Source organism: Adelges cooleyi, unplaced genomic scaffold (genome assembly GCF_023614345.1).
Source record: "Adelges cooleyi isolate 19-005CV unplaced genomic scaffold, UGA_ACOO_1.1 ACOO_flye_CR_arks_rails_tigmint_CR_PRNA_9, whole genome shotgun sequence".
Lineage (NCBI taxonomy): Eukaryota > Metazoa > Arthropoda > Insecta > Hemiptera > Adelgidae > Adelges > Adelges cooleyi.
In genome coordinates this window covers 6,295,516-6,318,991 of record NW_026096579.1, presented here as the reverse complement: position 1 = coordinate 6,318,991, position 23,476 = coordinate 6,295,516, and the positions used below count along the sequence as shown (strand labels likewise).

At 32.4% G+C, this 23,476-nt stretch overlaps 1 protein-coding gene across 2 annotated transcripts; it reads left to right on the top strand.

Annotated features, from left to right (window-relative positions):
- Positions 1–2,140: 2,140 nt before the first annotated feature.
- LOC126846886 (zinc finger protein interacting with ribonucleoprotein K-like) lies at positions 2,141–22,936 on the top strand. 2 transcript variants are annotated; one of them, XM_050586731.1, is made up of 5 exons: positions 2,141–2,448; positions 15,077–15,238; positions 17,391–17,843; positions 20,700–20,948; positions 21,688–22,936. In XM_050586731.1, exons 2-5 carry the CDS (start codon positions 15,077–15,079, stop codon positions 22,381–22,383), a joined length of 1,560 nt encoding a protein of 519 aa, XP_050442688.1. In that variant the 5' UTR covers positions 2,141–2,448; the 3' UTR covers positions 22,384–22,936. The 2 variants fall into 2 exon arrangements, with proteins under 2 accessions (XP_050442688.1, XP_050442689.1); XM_050586732.1 differs by lacking the exon at positions 2,141–2,448 and adding an exon at positions 7,431–7,541.
- Positions 22,937–23,476: the final 540 nt, after the last annotated feature.

Below are 23,476 nucleotides of genomic sequence, written 5' to 3'. Positions count from 1 at the left end.
TTTATATAGGCTGCAGACCTATTGGTTTTACATCACAAAATACCAATGCTTAAAAAAACACCTGTTAAAACTGACAATTATTAACAGATCACACATAATTATTTACCCGCGAATGCATTAGTGTTGTATTAAGTTAAACATACACGGTAGCCTATTAAGCTTATAGACATTTTGAAAAAAATGTATAATTACATAAAATGTGAAAAACATAATTTAAATATTTTAAAAAAACCAAGTGAAAATAAATTCAATTTGAAAATCAATTTTTTTAAGTTTAAAATAATGCACGATTATTTTTTTTTAATAGCCTTTATTCATTAATATTATGGCAAAGTACCCTTATAAAGTAAACATTTTAGTCTTGTTATTTAACTATTTTGGAAGTTGTACCTCAGACGGTCAACACCTATAAAGGAAACACAAAAGATTAGGTGCGTTTTTTTTTCTATGAGAGCCGTTTAACAGTTTAAATCATACTGACATGTTATAAGCTCCTCGACTTCAGAGTAGCTCTAAAACGGTATCGGCTGACTTTTTATTAACCTACTAGGTTCGCGGCCAGCCACAATGCGAAGAAAAGACACGGTTTTTTTTTAAGGTAACATGGTTGAAATATTAAGAACAATTTTTATAGTAACACACAGGATGATCCGTTTAACGTTCAATGACCATATTAACGCAATTTGCGGCAAAGCCTACCGCAACTGTGGGGAGTTTAAGGATCTACAAGGTCTAAAAGTGCTTTATTCCGCTATGTACCGGTCGGGTCTACAATTTAGGACTGTAGTGTGGAACACCAATTAGATCCTGGACAAAATTTATACGTTTTGTTACTCATAAAACCAATATTAGGGGTCAAACAATTGTCATTAGACAGGGTTTCATTAAGAGGACGTCACCCGTTATTTTCTACAAAAAACCCGCCTTGCGCGGATTAATTTTACAAAGGCTATAATCAAAATTAAGAAACCAAATTTTTACATAGTATAGACAACAACATTGTCTGTGTTCTACCATCGTCCTATTCTTAATATTTCAACCAGTAAATGAATAATTGATTAACTAAGAAAGACCTTGTTGACTTTTTTTTTAAATTAAATAGCGTTGGTTGTATTAGGTATACAGAAAAAATGCGTATGATGGAACACAGATAATTTTGTCATAAATAATATGTATGACTTTCTTTCCTTAACTATATATGAAGCCTGAGAAAAATTAATCCGCGCAAAGCAGTTTTGATGTGAAAAAAATTGTAATTTATCGTATAGACATGACTGTGATAGTCTGACAAAAAAAAAAATAGCAATCAACAAAGTATCCTCATTACTGTATTAATAAGTAAACATTATAGTTCAAACTCTAATTTAAAATTTTTCGAAAAATTGCCTATACTTTACTCCTTAGAAATGGCCGGTGTGGCGCCCTCTTAAGAAGTAGATGAATATTCATGGACAGCCTTTTTACATTTTTTATTTTGAACGGTTTGGTGGATAGCCTTGAACTCTCTGAAAATCTCTTTTAGTGCTTCAAATGTTAAAATACGCGTGTAATAGAATGTTTGACTTGGATATTTTCTTTGATAAAATTTAAAAATTAAAACCAAGCGCCTTAATCTTTAACTTGGCGTTGTGTCTTTAAAGACAGGTGTAATATATATCTCATACACAACTTTCCACAGCCAACCTAAAAGTAGTATTATTTTACTTACTTTTGATGTATCAAAATTAGCCCTTGCTAATTTAAGGGTTAAAGACAGTGTGATCGGATATGTGTTTCATCAGTCGAGACGTTAAATGTACAATATATTTACTATGCATTTCTTGATGTTCTATATTTTGCACTCTTTGCCACCTGCGAGGCGTTACATTTTTTCGAAAATCTGTTTCCTATTTTTCCACAAAACATAATTCGGTTAATCTCAGTCGATCAGACGTTGTATTATGTATATTGTGTCTACATAATATGTTTTTTTAATATATTTTTTTTTCCACTCCCGACCGACCAATCTAGGTTGCGATTTTTCACCGGTCACAGCGTTGCGTCCGAGGTCCGCCCATGAGGACCGGTTGTCTTCCTTCGGGTAGGGGAATAGCGCCGAGACTCGTGCACAGCTTTTGGCACACGTTCAGTGTGTGTTTAATCGGTTCGCAATCATATTATTACGTTTTTCGGTTAGGTCAGATGCCGATCGAGTGAACTCGTGCGGTCGTCGCCGGTGACTTAAACGCGGGGTGCTGCCACTGACCACCACGTTATATAATATAATAAACCCGTATAGATCGAGTGACAATAAAAGATCTACAGGAGAGCCTCGAGTCCATAGCTTAGTGTTCGCCGTAAAACGACCGCGGGATGTTTTGACGGACTGCTTTAAGAAAAAAAATTCCGCAAAGCCAATGCCGAAAAGGTTCGAGTAGAATTTGCAGAAACATAAACGTCCGGAAAAAGGTATTTTACCAGAAATATTAAGCGGTCTATTGATTGTATTTACCGCGTTAGTGTACCTATACTTTCACTATAATTGAGCCTGATAGGAAAATGGGGATGAAACAATTTCAAAAGTTTTGAATTTCTTTTAAAAAAAATCTATTGGCTGTAAACGACAATCTAAAGCCAATCAATTTTTCAAACGGCATCATCCGCCAATGGAAGAGTAATAGTTTTGACACTAAGGGGGTTGCTAGGGGTTGCTTAGCACCCCCAGACTCAAAATTAGTACCTTCAAAAATTCAAACCCCAATCCTAGAATCGTACGCGTAAAATTTTAATAATGTACACACCCTGTTCAAATTTGTGTATTTTAGAATATTTTTTCAAAAATATTATTTTATACTTGACGGTTTGAAGAAAATATTTATGTTTACTCAGGTGTACATAATTGTAGCACCTTCTAAAATGTAGGTCTAGTTGCGCCTATGTCCGAGTGCCAAGTACTCAGATAATTTATCAACTATGATTTTCACTAGTAACAAAAATTCTCTAAAAATAAACTACACAACGCGACTAGGTGTTAAATGCTCAACTAAAAAAAGGGAACACATAATTTGTGTCAGTTAAGAGACAAATAATTGTGTAATTCCTCTTTTAAGGCGAGAATTTTCCAACCGGGCAACTAGGTGTAACATTTTAGTCATTATTTTACATTATTAATTAACGGTGTAATGAAAACGGAGGGCTCTAACACCTGTCACTTGCCTTTCGATTTTGAACACCATGTACAACGCATATGAGATTTTAAACTTGTTCACTTTACTCAAGTTTCTCCTGTCCGTTGTTGAAATTACATATAATATACATACATGAAAATAAAATTCTCAATTAGCGCCCAGCGCAGCGCTACTAGTCGGTCCGCGGTCGTAGGGGAGCCCTTCGGGGTGAACCACTAAAGTCAAGGGTACGCCTATACATGAAAGTAATTATCTAAAGATAAAATATTTTTTCTATTAATTAGACAAATTTGATGTAACACGATATTCTTTAATTTCTCAAATTAGTGACCCGACTTAATTAAAGTAAATAAAAAAAACACTATTAACATTCCCAGACTATTTTTAAATATTATAAAAATGTGAATTATGTCGACAAATTTTTTAAAAATCTTTTCACGATAATTATTAAATATTAGTTTTATAATTTTCTACTGTCTGTGTTATGTAGAAAATATTGACAAAAATACAATTCTTAGACTGCTGTTGTGATAATTAACTAACAAACCCAAGACGTGACTAAAGTAAACTTGCACTTGATCATTATTCATCGTAAGCGCTATCGTTGACGACTTAACTAAAACGTGTATTGTTATGCTTACAGTGTTAGTGTTTTCACGACTTAACGTTTTAAAAATATTGCAAACACCACTGTAAAAGTATTGGGTCCAACCCACGCCGCCTTAATGTATTATTGAGGTGTAAAATTCGTGGTTTAAATTATTAAAATTTTTCGGTTATTGATTTTCCATTGCCAATATTGACATGTTTCCATTAAACGGGATTTAGCTTCTATGGTGGAGCCATCGGTGAGACCTTCAGCTCATCTGACAACATCCTAACCAAAACAAACCTCTTCTTCCATTAACCCGTCCAAAGTGTCAACGCGGTTTGTTATTTTCAATACGGACATTAAATCTACGGAAAATACATTAGCCACGACCATTTACGACCGGTTATTTTCATATTGTATTTCTTGGCAAAGCGTTAAAACAAGCTATTAAACAATTTTTAATAACCTACCACTGACCGTGGACATGTCAATAAGCACCACAAGTCATCCACGTTAAGGTCTATCTTAGGCCGTACAGCGTTACGCATATTGCACTGTTAATAAAACAACGCAGACAATATTATACATAATTTTTACATAAAATCAATTCAACAGAGAAGATAAATCCTTGCGCTGTGCGAATTCGTCATAAATCATTATGTCGATTTGAATTTATTGTGTCATGAAGAACTATTTGGACGTGAATCTATCGGCTGTGTCTTGAGTAAACAGTAATAATAGTCCCGGTCGACGCACTCCGTTTATATGTTATTAAGTAAAAGGTAATCATTATTGCGATTATTTTATGGAAAATAACGATTAACGACTTAATTTGTTTTACACAAGAGTGGTTAATGGAAAATATTTACCAAAACATGAGTTGTTGATGATGATCATTCATGACTGAATAGATAGTAATAGTTAGATGCAATAATACAACTTAATATTATACACTTATAATCATATTTCTTAAAAAAAAAAAGTACATTATATTATGAAAATAAATAACAACAGTAAGAAGAAATTATTAAAAATTATTTTACATAATAGCAAATATTATCAACACAATGTATTCAATATGAATTTCAAAACATTAAATGAATATTATGCTTAGAAAAATTATCAACAAAATATTTAGGAGTTATTAAAGCAATTCATTTGCACATTATTATAATTGAATTGTAAGACAGAATATTAAATGGGTTGTTCCTCGTTCGTCGTAGATCATAAGTTTTAAACCTCTTCAATAGCTAAATACAATTTGTACCATTTATACAAATTTTAATTTAATGTATTAAAATTATTTTTCTCGTTTTCATAATAAAAAAAACTAAAATTATATTGGGTTTTTGTTTACTAAAAAGAATGTCTATAAGGAATTCTGCACCCTACCAAACCGTTACCTACACCTTCTTGAACACCATCAAAATGGGAAATATTAATTTAGTGTGAACAATGATGTAATATAATATATCTCGCACTAATAAAAACGAGATTATCTTTTTCTAATAAATAATGGTTGAAAAAAATAGTAAAAAAAGAATTTGTAAATGCTTTGTCTTCGGTTTTGTTTATATTACAAAAAAAACAAAAAGAATGGTTTTAAATAGGTAACTGAAAAAAATCATTTATAAAATCATGAACAAATATTATAAAAAAATGACTGTAATACTTTGACGGGATTTATGTTTTTATACAATTATTTTTATACTACCATTATTCATACATAAAAAATATAATACTAAATACTATATATTATAAAAACTATAGTATAATATATTATACTATAGTTTAGTGTTTTTTTTATATTATAAAACAATAAAGAGTACTTTCATAACCTAATACCTAATTCGAAATGTAGTAGTTTTATTTTTTTATTTTCCATGGTTAGTGGTTACCTTTAATATTATGTTTATCACGTTGCGTTTGCCTAATTTTACACAACTTTTTTTCGTCTCCAAATAAAGTATTTCATGCGAACATCTGTATCTAATGGAACTTCTTAAATTAGCAACGGTTTAGTTTTCTAAAAAAAAACCAGTTATTAGTATAATTTGTGCACTATAAGTTCATCTTATTACACACACACACACACACACGTTGTCGGTAACATGCCGGTATTTTTTATGCATAAATAAATAAAAAATATGTGTCACGTCCTTAAAGTGAAATCGACAAACTTTGATTATATCATGTTTATCATTATTTTTAAAGTAAATAATGTATTATAATACATACAATTTCTACCCATATTATGTTAAGAAATGGGATATAAATTTGATGAGTTGTAGAAAACAGCATCCGCAATCATACAAAATGTAAATTTAAAAGCTTTTTTATGCAAGTCGACCGAACAACTGATACAACACAAAAATTGTATTAATTATGTTATAAGGGTCATTTCCCACGTGAATGCAACACAAACATTTGTAAGTATATTTTGGATTTTCAAAAGTTAAAACTTATTTATTTCAATCCCGTTTTTTTACAACAAAGCAACTGATAAAGAAATGTTACAAGTTCAATAAGAAGCTACATTTACTATTCGTGGATTTTAGACAAGCGTGTGACTAGGTAAACCCCCCCCCCTCCCCTATAGAACTTTTTGGTATACCATCCAAGTTAAGAACAACGAACAGAATGTGTATAGAAACAGCAAGATGCAAGGTAAGATTCGGACGAACGCACTCTAAAGACTTTAAAGCCACAGTTGGGCTAAAACAAGGTGATATGCTTAATATGGCATAGTTGATTCTTGGAGAACCTAAAGACGATATAAAATTATAGCAACTGGAAAATCAATACGAAGTGCTAAGACAAAAGGATTTGAAATTAATGAAAATAAAACCATATGTATGTTTACAACAAGTGAACAAAGGTCTGACGAGATTATAAAAGTTGTCAACAATTAGAAACCACAAGTGAAGAGACCTTTATGAAGACCTGAGTAACGATGGTCTGATAAAGTCAATTTCAAATGCGAATTGTGTTGATTGCATAACAACCCGTTTATTTTTCAAACCACAATGTTTTAAATCTTGCACGACATTCGAACAAGATTATTTGTACATCATATTTATGCTTAGAGTATGCTTAGGCTTTCTCTTGATATATATATATATATATATATATGTACTTATTCTCATCTGTACAAATAACCGTATGACAACCGAGAATTATTTAAAATTCGCATTAAGGTCAATTAACGTTATTTTTTAAAGCTCACGTTTTCGCAGAAAGGTTAAACGTTTTTTTTTTTTTTGGCTTTTTCCAACCGAGTCGAGTGTTTTTTTTTTCTGCTCGACAACGTTAGTGGATATTATGTAAATTCCGTGACGGTTAGGTTGTGCTCCCCGGTTAGAGCTGTTGTTATTGCGCGGGCCGTGGACCATGGTAGTGAGACAAAGACACAGAGGCGATGATAGTGGCAGTATATTATTAAAAAAAGAGTTATTTATACCGTGGGAATACGTGACCGGGGAAAGTGCACGGGCAGAGTCTTTTTAGATGTTTTATTGCAAATGCGTGTGCGTATCACTGTGCCGGCACATAACGCAATGTATTATATTATTATACATACATATATACGTGCGTGCACTCGGCTACTGTTCACTCGGATCTCGGGCAAGAAATAACACAGCACAACCGACACGACACTCTCTTGCTGTGACGCTATATGATAGGGGAAAATCCTATCCGACAACCGGTTGGCAGACACAGCGGCGGCGCACAGGCACAAGCCCAAAAACGTTTCCGCTTTGGAGATGTACAGTGAGATCTAGGTACATAGTAAAAATTAAGACTTCTAAATGAACGACGGTTGAAAAACACAATAATACTATTCAATTGGCGCCGGATGGGGGGGGGGGAGCAAGCCAATCTTGTTTGACAAGACCACGTCGGTTGTTCGTTAGAGTATAGGCGCAAAAACTCGGTAAAACGTGTTAACGTTAGCCAAGAGAAATTCTCAATACCTAGGCAATACCAATGCCCACCTCTTGAAACGCGGTTGTTCAGTTATCCCACGTAGCAATATTGTTTATTTTGAAAATCTATCAACCGTCTTGTATTGAACAACTATTTTACTACAACAGTATTATCAGCATCGGCTTAACAGGCCCGAGACATGATGGTAACAATATTAGAAAATATACAGCTTAAGTGTTATATGACTTCTTATAAAGTAGTTTATCACTTCACATTTGATAGTAATGTGTTGTAATATATTTTTTATTGAGCTATAAAAAATTTATTCATTTTAAACAATATTAGCGATGAGCCTATTGTCATTATAAAAATGCCTTTATCTTGAAACAAATATTGCCAAAAATTTTACATTTTCAAAAGAATTACTGTACTTACAAATATTATTATTAATTATTAATAACATACATTACTCAGTTGTTGTGTAGCAGTGTACTAAAACAAGTATAAGGAATTGCACTCGTGTAATGAACTGAGCAGAGTAAAAATGTATTTTATTCATACAAAATTAAAAAAAAAAAATTTTGCTTTGACTTTGATCTGAGCGATTAATACAATTATTACAATCTGTATTTACATTAGTTTTGCATAGATGTAATTTTACTGTATAACTTTTTAGTTTATCAGAAAAGTGCATCTCCTGAGACCTATTTGATTCCCCCAAAAAATAAGTGGTGAGGGATAAACTATTTTTTTTTTTTTTATTATATTACATTACTTTATGAAAACTGTATAAAAATTATACAGTTTGATGTAAAAACCTATTAAACGTATTATCATAATAATTTCACAATAAACGAATGGTGTGTTGATGGTTGTTATACCTAATAAAATTATAATAAAAAAACCTAATAGCTGTGTTAATAAATAATATATAAATATAAATAATAGTATTCGCTTTTAATTTATATGTTATGAAAAATGGCCGACGGATCCGAGCCCTTATTAAATATATTTCCTTAGATTCAAACTTGAAGTTAATTTAACATGAATAATTATTTATTATTGGTTATCGTGGCGATATTTGGTGAATATAATTTATTCCTGGCCTTGCGATAAAAACTATTATTTATTTCATTTAGTATTCATGTTATGATTGCTATGTGTCGGATTACTTGTATATTATATTTTATTGCACAACGCGAATTATTGCAAATTATACAAATTGAATTAGTTAAGTAAATATTCAAAACGATCTATTCGCCGATAAAAACTTGTATAAAGTATTTCTATTAAATACTTTTTATCTCTACCCGTGTAGTTTATAATTTATAATACCTAGCTGAAAAACAACGCAATAGATGTCTCTGAACGCCTATTAAAAACGTCTTATGAAAATATTAAAATAAATCATCCTAAATGTCTGTTATACAACACATAATCACGTGACTTTGTGAAGTTGTTGTTGTTGTATACATTTTTTTTATTCATAATAATTGTTAGTCAAAATTAACGGTTAGGAAAATAAACAGTATCTTTGACCAAAACATGGCAGTACATAATTACCGACCGTTTAGTATATAGAGGAGTGCCTTAAAATGCATATTATACTTATCACGTGATGTTAATATTACAACAAATTGTGTTCGCCCTGAACAGATCGAATTGAGCCGAACATTTAAGTCTAGACCAGAAATTAAGTACCGCCGATTTGAATAAATAAAAAAATTATACACAGAACCCCGTAATGTATATTTAATTAATAACTAAAAAAAAAAAATAATAATAAAAAATACCACTAACTTGTATATTATAATAAAACTAGTATGGAAATAGCAATACATAAATTCCTTATGTTCGTGTATTAAAATTATACTACTTTGTTTTCAACAAAAAAAAAAAATAATAAATAATATTAATCTTCTTGTATTATATTATGAATATTCAGCGTTTATCCAATGACAGCGCTCTATAGGAAGTATGCAAAAATAATGAGACACCAAAAAGAGAAAAGGGAGATGGTAGCGACATTGTCTTTATGAATGTCGTTGAGAAAATATCTTCATAGAAGAGAAAATATTTTCATACCCTTGAAACATAATATTATATATATTTTTTAATAAAAAGAAAAAACGTTCCTTGTCACATAATAAAATTCATAATAACATCACTCGAGTGCTATATTTTGCAAAACTTTGTCACAATGCGATTTAACCAATTATTTAAAATTGGCTAAAAAACCATATAGTATTTACCTACCCGTTTAAACAACATGTACGAACATGGTTCCCTCTTAAACAAGTTTTGGCCAAAAATAGTAGGCTAATATATTATTATGTATAATCCATAAACGCCTTTTCATAAAATTCACAACGGTTCATTTTTATTCCATTAGAAATCAATCAAGTCGTATCAATGTAGGCCGGTTATATGCATATCACGTATGCCATATTATACTATACTCACGACTGAATTACTTATTGGAAACATTAAGTACGTTACTTTCGAAAATGTCGCCGACAATAATTATTCTCACCTTATACTTTTGTAAATCGGATCACACGCATATATTTATACAATTTTCTATTCGATTGCCTTCCGTGTTTCGTATAAAGTAAATTTTTTTCTTGACAGTATTCGAATAATATGAGTTGTATATGTAGATACATATAAAACGAATGGCGAGTAGTTTTGTTAATAATTAGCAACTATAAATTCAAAATAAATACATAAAAATCAAATCGTTTTCTATACTCAAGTATATTTGCAAGAGTGTTGTTTTCCACCGTATTGTATAAAATATAATTATTTGTCTATAAACATTGATATACTAATCCTGACTTGCAAGTAGTAAACATCATTCATTTTGAGTTCTTTAAAAATAACCTTACTTCATAAATTAATTTTAAAAAAATTGTACAATATTAAGTGTCTTAGAAAAACATATGACACTGTCGTTAACTGGCACTGGACAGTATTTTCAAAATACAATTAAACTTTTCATAAACAGTTTATCAACATTTTTTAAACATTAAAAACGCATAGGGTAGAGTTTATTTTAATTTAAATAAAAATTCAAATAATTAAAAATTTAACAAAAATAGGAATTATTAAAATAAAAGTATGTACAACTAAGACTAACAGGTTATACGAAACAGTAAAAAAAAAAAAAAACATATTATAATAAACAATTTCAATTGCCAGTTTTTATTTTATACGGTAAATAAAAAATGTACTTCAAACAACTCATTTTTTTCAACAAAAATGTTGTGTTAAATGAAAAATGCCCAGGTTTGGAAAGGTAGAAAATGGAATAAAACTTTTTTTTCTAATTAACACCATCAATATTATTTATGTTTTATCGTCTTATAGTTATTTATTCTTAATTAAAGCAAGCTGTTTTCTCGTATGAAACCGGATAAATGCCGACATAATAATATAATCTCTTTACATATTATTGTACGAGTCGTATTGGCATGAAAATATTTCCACAACTCGCACAGTCAATTAATTACAACTACTTTCTGCGTTTTCTACTTATTTGAAAAATATTCTTATCACTCGAGTCTGTCAACATATAAGTCGTTTTGTATAATACCATAAACCGTTAACATAAAAAATACAAATATAATGTAAAATACTTAACTTTTCTTACATAATGTGTGTATAATGTAATGTTATTTTATTGAAAGTATAAAAACTGGAATAATATTATGGTGAGTTAAGTGGACTTGTGAAGTGGTGGAGACAACACAACAACTGGATGAATAAAACAAATGTTGCCTGTGGCCAGGGAATCAACACAATACATATAATATAACAGAGCAGTGTAAATCATTTAACGAGGTCATTTTGACGACAAAAATATAGAATTCAAATGCGGAATTTGAGAGAATTCAATTTAAGAGAAAACGTTAAAGTTTTCTGTGTAAAAAGATCAAGTAAAAACGCTTGGGGTTATATAAAAATAATTAAATAACAAGAACGATAAAAACTTATTTACAATAGGATGAAAGTTTTGAGCAGTAAAAAAATAACAATAATCGAACATTATGCGAAGAAATAAAACTTCTTTGAACAATTTTTTAGGTTCTCCGAACGCACGCAAAATATAAAAATTGTAGTAATTCTTCTCGTTTTGTGAAATTTTTTTTTGTCATAATACTTGTCTGACCTTTTCGAAAAACGATTTCATTCATAGCGTTCATAAAATATTATTGAAACGTTTTCAATGCGGTTATTTCCTGCCAAAGCGTGTAATGTGATAGTATTATTCAAAAATATTTTGTCAGTTATTGTTTATAGACAATACTGGAATATTTTATGTTTAATGTTTATAATTGATTTTTTTCAAACTATATTACACAAAACAGTTGTTATTTTCATTTGTTTATTATGTTTTACAAATATTTTTAATTTAAAAGGCAACCAAAGAGCAGCCATAAAAAAATAAAAATGAACTGATAGTAGAGAGAGAGGTCCGTACATCGACATCGTTAAAAATAGAGAGAGAGAGTTGTTAGGTTCGTCATGGAAGAAATAATATTATCATGGAGAAATAGTAATATGATAATACCCGATAACGAAATTTTTATATTAAAATGTTTTAATTAATCTTATTATAGTTATTAAAATATTGAATTTTAATTATCATTTAATTATTATACGTTCAATGAAGATCAGCCGAAAAATCAAATTAGGTAACAAAAACCATTCATTTCAAAAATCAGTAAAATGTATAATTCCTTTTTTTATATTTTTTTATTATGATTATTACCTAATATTATTTATTTTTTTTTTTTTGTATAATTATTAAACTTTGTGATTTTTTTTATATTTTAATATATATATTGGTCGTAACTCGAAAAAGAAACAAATAAGTAGTGATTTAACAATACCTAGTGAATTTGTTTAAACTTAGATGCAGATCTGTGGTACAATAAATTGTCTATTGAGTTTGTAAAGAAAAACTGTTTTTCAAAACATACTTACACGTTCTATAAAAAGTAAAACAGAATGTTCATTGATAAAATTTGAATGAAATTGTAATGGTTTTTAAGTATTTATTAACGATATACTATACATATCTGTTTAAAACAATACATCATACGAAAGTATTGGATACCCGACAAAATAATGAAATACATATCCTTAAATGCTTTACAACTTCGCATAACACAATAATAAATAATAATTAAATATGATTTAATTATTATATATTATCATTTGGTTTTGTATATATAAATTATTATTATTCCGTGTCTTTTCAATTTTTATTCCATGGACCACCTAACAACTCTATCTATCTCTTTCTAACGTTGTTCATAACGCGGCAGTATAGGCGGGGTGTGTGGGAGGCGCAGTCCATATCTTTATAGGTCTATGTTAGGTACATATTTTTTTCTTGTTAGAAAGTTTTTAAAATTGAAAACGAAATAAATCCTAAACACGCGACACATCCGGCGAATTTCCCCGTTCCGTGCATCGCACATTGTAGATTGAAGGAAGCAACAATCGAGTTTCAAAACGATACCTAATATCTAATATTTATAATAATAATAGTAATAAACTATCCGACCGGTTTTCGGTACAACTTGTCTTTGCGTGCAAGTAGATTGACCTACACGACATTTACTTCTGTATATTATTAAACCGTAAACAGAAAGCGCTACACAACAATTACTACAATAATGTCTATTATAATATCGCATTTAGTCGATTTACACATGGGTCGTTTAGTGTAAAAGTGATGTAACTCCAAATTTTTAAAATACACATATTTTCGGCTAATTTAGTCACACTTAGTCATATCTTTCATTTGAAAAAAGAGAAGCAACTCCAATAAATGCAAAAAAAATGTTTAAAAAAAAAACACTGAATGAATACTTGTATTGTTTTTCATACACCTTAATTTACAAAAAGGTGGTTATTTTTGATGACTTTATTTATAACTTTTATTATGAACATCACATGTTATAATAGTAATAATAATAAAATCTGGTAAAAATTAATCAATAGCTTGGCAAGATTCAAACGGATCATAGTTGTATATTTTGTATCCTATTTAAGATGGACCATCCGTAACTCTAAAATACATTTTTGCCTAATCACTTTCTAGTTAAGGTAGCCCGTACATATTGCATAATAAAAGTTTTTCAGCCGAGTTTGCAACCACAAAAGAGCATTTTCGTGTCTCGTTGAAGTACCGAATAAATTTAGAGTAGTGGTGGAATTATAGATAATGAAATAGTATATTAACAAGCTAGTATCTAAGGTGGCTAGTAAACATATCAAGTTTCTGGCTCATATTTTAGTGATTTCATATAATCTGGCCTTATACAATTCATAGGAAATATGACCTCTTAAAATACATTGAATTTATTTTTCAGTTATAATTTGATCGTTGTGAATACAACATATTTTCTACCCCTATCTCCCACCCCCTATATCTTATCCCTATCTCTCACCTCTATCCCTCATCCCTATCTCCCACCCCCTATCTCCTACCCCATATTGTTTTTTGTAACGCTTTTTTGGTAAAACTTTTTTCGGTTATGTGCCAGAGCTAAGACATGAAAATGTCAATAAGTAATAACAGTCAATAACAGTTTTAATAAATACGAGTATATCTATATTACACTGAATTAGTAATGGCTTTAAATTTATTTTTGTGAACAATAATTGTCTCCATCGCGTGCATTTACTCTTCTGAGATGTGGTCGATCAATTTGTTTTTAAATGGTTTAAAACTGACAAATGAAAATTATTCAAGCGTTTAAAAATGCATCTGTGTATTTGAAAAATTACATGCATGCGAATGGCTTATAATTTATTATTCCAAACAAGTACAATATTTTGCGTGTTCAGCTCAACACGTCAAATCGGTACATTGCGTTTTATATTGATTATAAGTAGCAAAATAAATGGTCATAACTCGGTTACACTTTTGACGTTCTTCTGTCGAGTAGTTTTCATATCCTTATTTATTGCATTTTGTTTGTCTCAATAACAAAAAAAAAAAAAAAGATAAAATAGAAGGATAAAAGCAATGTTAGTTTTTAAAACGAGAAGGGATGAAATTGTTGTAACTTTTGTACTAAACTAATTTTTAATTGTTCTTGGTGTACGGTTTAATCTAAGCCTGCGTATACCTATAAAAAAAACGGTGCTGTGGTAAAAAATCATTGTGGATTTTCATAGGTCTTCGTCAAAGAACTTCAAAAAATTGGGCTAGTTTTATTAACAACTTTGCAGACCAAGAAGCTACTGCACAAGTGGATTTTCTTTTCAGTAAAAAACAACTATTTTTTTAAAATTTCAACGAACCAACATAAGACATTGGCATGTTGTATTTTCAAATATTTATAAATAAATTGTGATTTTTTTTTTTTAGATGGCCGACGCTATATACGAACAACATAAGAACCGACTGATGTCCAATCTCAATCAGATGATGAGGTCAGAACATTTTGCCGACGTTATCATAAGTTGTGCGGACGGATACAAACTGAGAGCGCACAAAATCGTGTTGTCCTATTGCAGTTCTTATTTACAAGTAAGGCATTTTCACTGTTGTGAGTTTTATCTGCTGACGACCGACAACGACTGCGACTTGGAGATTTTCTCTTTTGTCGCGCAAAAAATAGTCGCTTGTCTAGTTTTGCCCGGTTTGTGTTTGCCGTTTGCAACCGTAATTGATATATTAAATGTTTTTCACAACTCTATGAGTACTTAAAAAAAAAATCTCACACCGTAAAAAAACTTCTATTTTTGGCCGCTCCATCATGACAGCTGACACAGACACAATTTTATATTAAACCGCTAATTAAAATCATTTTAGAACAAGAACTATAAAAAAAAATACACGATTGACGGCTTAAAAAAATGTGAAATTAACAAGTCCGACATCTCCATATTAATGTGTATAGTAAAAAAATACACCATGTAATCCTATTACTATGCGGGCCCATAATAATTCTCGCGAGTCATCCATTTTAATTATGATAATATTAATAATACTGTATCAACAGCTGTACTATTCTGATATTATTTTTGTAATAACTGCGAAACTATAATATTATATATATTACACTAGGTGAAATCACATCCTATACATTTTTATCGGTTCGAACAAAACAAGTGCCTCCACTTAAACCGGATTCACCATTGGGCCGTGTCTAATTAAAACGGTTCCAACTGTTAATGAATAATTAGGCGCTAATCAAAACGTCAGTAAAACATTATGTTAATACCGTCGGTATTAAATGTGTTTCTACATTACCTACGCCGATAGTTATTGGCCTGAGTATAGCCAAACAAGTTCGGTATTCGTAATGCGTTTAAAATAAAAATTAGCTCTTGTCTTAGGTTTGATCATGAGACTCGTGTAGAAGAAAAACAAAATTTCTCTAGGATGCCACAACACGTGTAAAAATGTGCACGACGCAACTTGTTGATATCATTCCACAGGTCATACCACTAAAAAATTATACTACACTATAACAGCTATATTATTATTCGTTCTAAAATCGCAATATATTCATTAGAGATAATTGAACCTTGGGTTTCATATTCGTTTAAAAAATTTTAACAGAGTTTACTAGCTTTATAAAAATAAATCTAGAATACGATAGGACCCGTCGCTTACCTGTCGCTATTAATTATAAAAATTAAAACAATTTAAGTATATATTTTATAATAAAACCATTTACTTCTAATAATACAGTGTTACACGGATATTTTTTGTACATTTTATTAGTGGGTTATTAACCAAAAGCGGTTAGGTTAATAACAGGTTAATGGCAATAACACATTTTTTAAATTATTATTATCCTTGAGTTTTTTGTTTTTGATAATTATAGGGTTCGTAAATTAATTAACTGAAGACCATGGCTTTCTGTGAACTATTATAGTTGCATTTGTACCGCACGGAAAAGTATTTGAGAGTTGAAACGTTTAACTAAAACATATGATGATTACTGTTAGACAAGTCTCAAATAGACAACTCGTGTGGTATAAAAAGTGCATTGGCTGCGTGGCCAGCTAGGGTACCTGTTATTTTAAATTAGGATTCTCCACTTTGCTCTTAGGAATTATACATAAAGTCTTTTTCCACAAGACAACGAGGAGTCCAATAGCTCCTCTCGAGGACTCCAGGGACAAGAAACCTGTAGGGCGATTTTTGGGCCTGCATTAGAATTTCTTAAAGATGACATTAGGATTTATGATGCTATTAGAGTGTCACATGATGCAAACAAAACGCAGAGCAAATTGATTTAAGGTGACATGACTAAGCTCTTTATCGTGAGTTGGCTTCCATACTAAAGTAAAAGGTCTATGCGGGTTAGATACTGTGGGACCTTATCTGCTGATATTTCGACACTGCTACTCTTAACTTTTTGCGATTGTCCACCCTAGTGTACTCGGTTACCCAAATCCTACGCACTTGAACTGTTCGCGCACAATACGTGCATCCAATCATATTGTTTCAGTCTATCTCTGCTACATTTTCCTAGGCGCTCTCATGGCACATCCATTCTACCGTTAAGTTATTTTCTCTTTGAAGCTAGAGCCAAAATTTGAATTAGTATAATAAGCATCTCTTTCGATTTCGTCCAACGCTTTGCCGCTTTTCCACGTCAGTGGATTCAATAATTGCAATCAGCTGTTGACTACGTTGAATTTTTAAACTCTGACTCATGTTTCAGTCGATATTCCTGAACCATTCCGCGTCGGACGAGGTGACGTTGATACTTCAAGACATATTCCACCAAGACGTCAAACACTTACTACAGTTTGTCTACACCGGCACCGCCGTAGTCCCCGAGCACCTGATGGACGGCTTCGTGGCCGCAGCTAGCGCACTAGGAATCGGTCCGCTACTCGATCCCCGACGACAAGGATCCTCGGTCCCCATCACCGTGGAACCACAGCAACACCCTTCTTCGTACGTCCAATGCGAGCAGTGTGATCGAAACGACATCTCTAGTCCACAAAACCACCACCAACCGAAATTGTTCCGGCCTTCCAAGCGACCCAGAACCACAGGCATTCTGACGCCTTCGCCTTGGGTGCAGAACAGCCGTCCACCGTGCGCTGCACCAAAATACATCCACCGACCGCCGGACCTGCTGTCAATACCACCTCCTACTGTGCCCAAGGTAATTGACTTAAAGCACATCATTACAGTGCTTGTAAAAAAATTGTTAAATTCATACAATAGACGTTCGTGGGACGTAATACGATTGAGAATTTTTTCGTTTGTCCATACGGCTTTTGAATTTCAATCCATCCACTTACCTCCCGTGCAAAGTAAACGCGTTTAACAGTTGTAACGTTCTGACCCCGAGAATCACTGACAGCATTGAAAATGAATCCAAAACATTATTGCTTCAGCAAATTCTGGCCCAAGACATTTTTGGAAAGCCCGAACAATTTCATTCGATGATTCGATTCATATCAATTCGTCAATTAAATTAATTCCGCGCCAAGTAAAAGCGACAGATAGTTTCAAATGCAAAACGTACTCCAACCGAACTTTGGTTAAGCTATTGTGATTTATCATTGAAGACAACAAGTCGTCGGATTCGGGTAGTCGGCGTTCGTTGTTCGTCTCCAGGGAAGATGTCATTTGCCCTTTTATTTACATAAATCCTCAGTTTCTCATTCCGAACCTTACACGTGTCTTGCAATCCTCCTCTCCGAGGTTATAGCCGACTAATCTGTCTATCCGTTGACACCCTCGGTTATAATCGATTGGCAATCCCGGTCAACGACTTACGACTTAAGACAGGCGGATGAATAGCTAAAGGCCGCGTTACGAATAAATTACTTTGTGGCACGGAGAAAATGAATTCGGGGTTGACACGTTTAAAATGTTAATTTTATATATATTTTTTTTTTAATTAAAAAAAAGTATAACCGTTCCATTATTTAAACAAAGTCTTAACTTGTTTCTTTTTTGGGGAAAAATAAAAAATAAAAATTGTAGTGTTGTTTTTAGAAAATGTGATTTTAGCTTTTAAGAAGATTTCTATAAAAACAAAAATTGTTAAACCTAAGAACCGAAAATTCATTTAAAGCTGGATCTAAATATTATATATTTTTGTATAAACCAGCACAGTACCAATAAACTAACGCGATAAAGTTAGGTTGGACTAGGTTTCAATATTAGAGTCAAATTAGAAAAAAATTCAAGAAAATTACATTTTTTTTAATTCTGTATTTTGAAGCTGTTAAAAAATCATAATATACACATATTTTATTAAAGCTATAAAACATAAGAAATAATATATTATTGAAACATTTTTGTTGTTAATATTTGATTTTCTAGCAAGCTATGATTTGAAAATATTTAAACTATTGTGTCAAGTTATATTAAACGTAATACAATTTTTCGATGAAACCGCGTTTAAATATATTATTGAGTTGATTAATGCTCGGATCAAGAAAAAATGAAAAAATGAAATAATTTATAAAAAAAATATTTTTGGAAAAAAAAAATCTAAATATTAAAACAAAAATATGAATTATGTTCAATAGAATATTATATTATTAATAGTCCGTTTTGTTATGAAATTATTTCAATTTATTTAAGAAGTAGAAACAAACGTTTATTTATATAGTAATTTTTGTAACCTTTCAATACTTTTTTCCTAAAAAAAAATACATCATGAAAATGTCTATTTAGAGTAAATTTTTCCCAAATGTTCCTATAAAAATCGTATGTAGAAGACTTTAATCAGTAAGAGATTTGATCTATTATAGTCGATGATTTTTTTTTTTATTAATTTTAAATCAATTTACTCGGTCAGTCTTTTTTTATCAGATGGGAGGGGGGAGGGGGGAAGTTATAATTTGTCATAGTTAAACTGGACAAATTCGGACGATTTCTTAGTTGGTTTTTAGATTTTCAACGAAAAGGAGTGGACTTTTTCAACGTTTGGCCTTACAAATCACGTTAACAGATTTCAGATCCATAAAGTATATCCTATTATCAATGACGTATTATTATTTGGTTGCATGGCTCAACATTTTGTCGCGGGTCGTTCTAGCCGAGCTCGGAAGTAGCTAAATCAATAAGCGGTGCAATTTGATTAACAAATAAAATATATGAAAAAAATCGTCTAGCCTTTCTCTCTCGATGCACACACACCGTGAGTTCCCATCGGGCCGCGGGTTAACCGTACATGTACATAATTTACATTATTGTGTGTACCGAACATTGGCACAGGCCGCGATCGTGACCGGTTACTGAACACCGCGGGCGATACGGGATATACCCAACCGTTTGATAGGCAAAATCACAATGATACTTTCACGGGATTCCGTTTATAATATAATTGCTATCACAATAATAATAATAGTAATATATTATGATAAATCCCGTAATACGCATGAAAACATGCACGCGTAGGCATAGTAGGTATCCGAGGTCCGAGAAGAGGTTCGACCGTTTGACATGGTAGGCGTGAACCCGATTTCTTTTAATAATAATGCTATTACGCGCGGTTCATAATAATCACTATGCACACGGCGTTAGAGCAGTTTACTAGAGTTTGATAACAATCGACAGACTAAAATATCACAAAAAAATAGTGCAACAGTCCGCCGACTTTCTCGGCGACCGTGATTCGGTGTTCAATACACGTGTACCGGTTGAAGTGTTGGACGGATTTAATTATTTTTCGGTCCGAGTCGTTTCGCACGTTCCCCGGACGCGGCTCGACGACATCACATAGTAATTGACATGTTACCGACCGCCTCGTTAATCATAATCCAGATACAATATGGTGTGGTATGTAAATTCGCCAAAGAGGTTGTAATAATAACATTAACAATCGATCAATAGCGTCGTGCCTGTTCTGCGGTGCCCACGTGTTTCCACTGCGCGATTATTGCGTGTTTGAATCTAGCATGATTCATATTGTATCTATTTTGTTTTAACAATTTAAAACTCGAATATGGCCCATCGTACTTAATAACTACTAACTAGATTTTTTAATTTTTTATTTTAGCCACCAGAATTTCAAAAGGAAACCTTACTTCCACCACGGTCCCCACGTCCACAACCGGCAGACAGACCACCTACCGTTTCGGTACCATCGACACGGTCACCAGACAGCGATCGAGACGGAGGAGTCCAAAATCTTTCCCTTGCCAGCGATGCGAACAACAACGGGATATCAGCCAAAGATCCAAACCCAACGAAAAATCACGTGTGCCAAGAATGTCAGAAATCGTTTGTTACGAAAGCGTCGCTAAAGGTAAAATCACCGTTGATAAATCCTAAAAGAAATCAAACTTAACAGTATGTGAGTACCGTTTCGAACCCGACCTCACGACCTATAGCGCCTCCTGTTTTCATAATTTATGCAATTATACTATAGCAAGTACATCATTTACATAATATACTGTACTTCCTTAATAATAATAATCATTAATATTACACACAGCAATTTCGATAATACCGCGTTTACAGTCTTCACCGCATAATTTTCCGTTTTAATAATCATTATAAGGCACCAAAAAAAAGAAAGAAAAAAAATCATTATTTCGTAGGTACTACGAATGTGATAGACAATCACGATTTCCTGAAACTATCGGTTGAGGAGTATAACTATTATATACAATCAATGATAATTGGACTCTGGATTCGTATGCTTTAAAAAGCTATAAATATTTTCATAAACGCAAGCAAACGAGTTTAAATAGTTATGCTTCTAATATATTCGTTTTATTTATTATAAGAACTCAGAAATTATTTAGTGAAAACATTGAGACAACAGATTCCTCGCTTGATTTTGCAATAGATGTGTGGTAGTAAATTTCAATGGCAATGCTTAGTCTTTTAACCTGTCATCGTAGTATGGAAACTCAAGTATCCTACTCGATGTTCGCTTGCGTCTTAGCCACCGACCCAATCCACTCACGTGGGTCAATAGTAGTTGCACAGGACAAAGGTCTGCGACAATGTCTAAAACTCGTCCGTTATGGTTTGCACAGATTCACCAGAGGACACACACCGGCGAGAAGCCGTTCGTGTGCGAATCTTGCGGGAAGCAGTTCAGCCAGCTGAGAAACTACAAGTACCACAAGTCCGTGCACGAAGGTACCAGAGAATTTTCGGGCAGCTGTCCCGAATGCGGTAAGCTGTTCAACGACCGCGGCTACCTCAGCTCGCACATGAAGATCCACCGGAACCGCAAGGAATACGAATGTCAGTACTGCAACAAGAGCTTCAACCAACGGGTGGCGTACAACATGCACGTGCGGATTCACACCGGAGAAAAGCCCCATTCTTGTCACCACTGCAGCAAGTCTTTCACCAGGAAGATGCTGCTCAAACAGCATTTGCGGATCCACACGGGCGAGAAACCTTTTGCCTGCGCCGTTTGCCACAAACCTTTCGCCGACAGATCCAACATGACGCTACACATGCGCTTGCATTCTGGCGTCAAGCCGTACGCTTGTGCCATGTGCGGCAAGTCTTTCACTAAAAAACACCACCTAAAGACACACATGAACTGCCACACGGGCGTCAAACCCTACAAATGCGACAAGTGCGAGCTGACGTTCAGCCAGAGCAGCAACATGAGGACTCACCTGAAGAAATGCCACACTCAAAAGTTGTCCGGTACGATTAGTTCAACCGCACCAATCCCACCGATCAAAGCCAATCATAATGCCGTCGCCAGTTGATGACAATACCCATTGTAATGGAATCAGGTAATCTCACTAACGTCTCACAGAAGTGTATGTCAATTATCCCTAATAACACCGCAAGTCCTGTAGGATTCCCACATAAGTTTTCCAAACCATACTCCCGTATAGAACCCTGCTTTTGGTGGCATTCCTGTTTGCCGTGCAAGGAGTCATTAGTCTTGGGAAATTAACCCTTCGCATTTCTCATGACAGCTTATATCCATTGTCCTCATTTTTACAATTAATTTATAAAAACAAAAAATGTCTATGACCCCATTTACCCATTTTTTATTCCTTCATATTTTAATACATAAATTATATTTAGTGGGAAAATGTGTAAACAAAATGAACATTTCTGTATCAGTTATAAACCCTACAGAGCTAGCGACTACCTATAGAGTTACCTAGTTTTTTTTTTTACCAAAATATTAATTGTTGTAGAACTTTAAGATGACTGGCGATTTTCTCATGTATATTACAGTTTAGTAAGACGATGGTATTTTGTTTTGTATTAATAATATTATTATTTCGTGTTGAAGCCATATTATTGTTTATTTATGTATTGAATGTTTTTTACATATTTTGAATAAAACAAATATTAATAAGAAAACTCAAAATGTTGTTAATAATTGATTACTCTTTTCGTTTTAAAAAAAGCTATTGAAAACATTTACATATTATGTAATAGCTATAGCTTTGATGTTCGCCTACACAAGCACACACAAACAAAATCAATGACCGATGATTAAATATCAGATAAATCTTATCGAGTAAATCCCACCAACATCTGACGGTATTTATTTATTATAATAGTATGAAGTACGGGTCTTACAAGTCACAGCTGGTTTCTTTATTACTTCAAACACTACAAAAGTCATTACCTATTATTTAATTTTTATATTACTTTTGTTGCCACTTGCACCGTTTAAGTATATTTATTTTTCAGGAACTTTATTTTATTATTTTATGTATTGGACAGTAATTCGATATTATTTACAGTATTCTATTCAATGTTGAGAAAGTTACTCGGGTTACTGTAGCCGATTACAGAGTACAAGTTACTTATAATATTTGCGTAACTTGTTACCTA

Bases quoted from the DNA above. Each gene is read 5' to 3' on its own strand.
- LOC126846886 (XM_050586731.1), top strand. From the start codon at position 15,077: ATGGCCGACGCTATATACGAACAACATAAGAACCGACTGATGTCCAAT. The intron at 15,239-17,390 runs GTAAGGCATTTT...CTCATGTTTCAG, and splicing joins ATTGCAGTTCTTATTTACAA to TCGATATTCCTGAACCATTC. The intron at 17,844-20,699 runs GTAATTGACTTA...TTTTTATTTTAG, and splicing joins CACCTCCTACTGTGCCCAAG to CCACCAGAATTTCAAAAGGA.